This window comes from Limulus polyphemus, unplaced genomic scaffold (assembly GCF_000517525.1).
Source record: "Limulus polyphemus unplaced genomic scaffold, Limulus_polyphemus-2.1.2 Scaffold6221, whole genome shotgun sequence".
Taxonomy (NCBI): Eukaryota; Metazoa; Arthropoda; class Merostomata; order Xiphosura; family Limulidae; genus Limulus; species Limulus polyphemus.
The window spans coordinates 53,314-55,018 of record NW_013671831.1 but is presented as its reverse complement, the minus strand read 5'-3'; the positions used below and the strand labels follow the sequence as shown (position 1 = coordinate 55,018).

At 38.1% G+C, this 1,705-nt stretch overlaps 1 protein-coding gene across 1 annotated transcript in view; it reads left to right on the top strand.

Moving 5' to 3' along the window:
• Positions 1-988: 988 nt before the first annotated feature.
• LOC106473494 (serine/threonine-protein phosphatase 4 regulatory subunit 4-like) overlaps positions 989-1,705 on the top strand; it is a 39,348-nt gene continuing 38,631 nt past the window's right edge. The window contains exon 1 of the mRNA XM_022401919.1: positions 989-1,219. Within this exon, the coding sequence (XP_022257627.1) occupies positions 1,215-1,219 (5 nt within the window). The 5' untranslated portion in view covers positions 989-1,214. The remainder of the gene's footprint in view (positions 1,220-1,705) is intronic.

Here is a 1,705-nt window from a genome sequence, read left to right as displayed (position 1 = left end):
GTGGTTACTCGGAAAACGTCATCCTTTACTTCGATAGTTAAAGTGGCTTAGTAAATGTGTACTAAGTTGAGGTGATTGCCTAAGAGGCAGCGTCCTTTCATAGTTGTAATAGATGCCCAGGTAGGTTGGGGTAAGCGCCTAAGTTACAGCATCGTTTCATTGTTGTAATAAATACCTACATCGGTTGAGGTAATCGCTTAGATAATTGTTGTAATAGATGCCCACGTGTGTTGAGGTAATTGCCTAGGTTACAGCATTCTTTCATTGTTGTAATAGATGCCCACGTGTGTTGAGGTAATTGCCTAGGTTACAGCATTCTTTCATTGTTGTAATAGATGCCCACGTAGGTTGAGGTAATTGACTAGGTTACAGCATTCTTTCATTGTTGTAATAGATGCCCACGTAGGTTGGTGTAATCGCCTAGGTTACAGAAAGCTTGCATTGCTCTATTTTAATTTGTTACACAGATGGATAACTGAGGTGGTGGTTGTGTTGACAGCTGGAGTCTGTTGGTTGTTACATAGAGATTAATTTGTTGTTGTTGACTTTCATTTGTTCTTCTGAAACAGCCAATAGGCACTAAAACAAACTCACAGTACGAGATGATTTGGACTTGTGCCAAATGCTACACAGCGATAACTGGTTCTCGTATGTTGGGGACGTACCACAGGTATGTTTAGAAACTCTATATACATGGATTTATATACAGATTCCCTTCGAAGAAGGGTTGGGAAATGGGTCGTGGTAGGGATGGATAAACCGCTGTATCCAGCTCTTGGTTATCTCTGATAAGTGGCACGTGATAGCGTACTGGTGTTGGACGGCCTCCTTACCCCCCTCTGTCGGCTAGGAACTCGCGTCTCGCTAAGGAAATGAATTTAAACCTTGTTTAGGGCACTGAAGCGGCGCGAGTAGACGTACGTGTGATTTCGCGGATGTTACGCAGCCTTGCTCGCTTTAACTATCAATATTCAGTGCTGACAGCAGTGATGAAAAACTCTCCCGCTTAGTTATAAAATTATTCTCAGTGCCAAGTTTAACCGGATTGTCTAGGTTGATGTCCACGTTGATGCACGCGATAGGATTTTATTAAATATATTTGTAAAGAAAGCTGCTATAAATGGATATACGGCTGGTCTAATCAACTAGCACATGATTGACGTACAACTGCGGGTCTCAAGGAGTTGCAGAGAGTGTAAAGACCCAGCTAATCCATGGAGTAAGTTGTTAAAGAATTGTTCTTCTGTGTTAATTGATTAATCAGTCTTACATTTACCATTAATATAATGTTTTCATGCCCATAAGTTGGTGAAATTGTTAAGTGATATATTCTAATTTTCCATCACATTATTTTGGTGCAAGTTTAATTTGTAATATGCATATGTTAAAGTGAAATATTTGTCATTAAAGATGAAGGGAATCCAATAAATGTTTAATAATCGTGTAATGATTAATTCTTGGTATTTTAGATTAGATTGGAAGTGTTCTTTGGTTTAACATGATTCAGATTGTCAAATTATATAGTTTAAACACTTTCCTGAACTTGTTTCTTAAATTAAATGAACAAACAGTTGACAAATTCTGTTACCACATTAAACATCATTCAGTTTTTAACTTTAGCGAACAGTTGACAGATTCTGTTACCACATTAAACATCATTCAGTTTTTAACTTTAGCGAACAGTTGACAGATTCTGTTACCACAT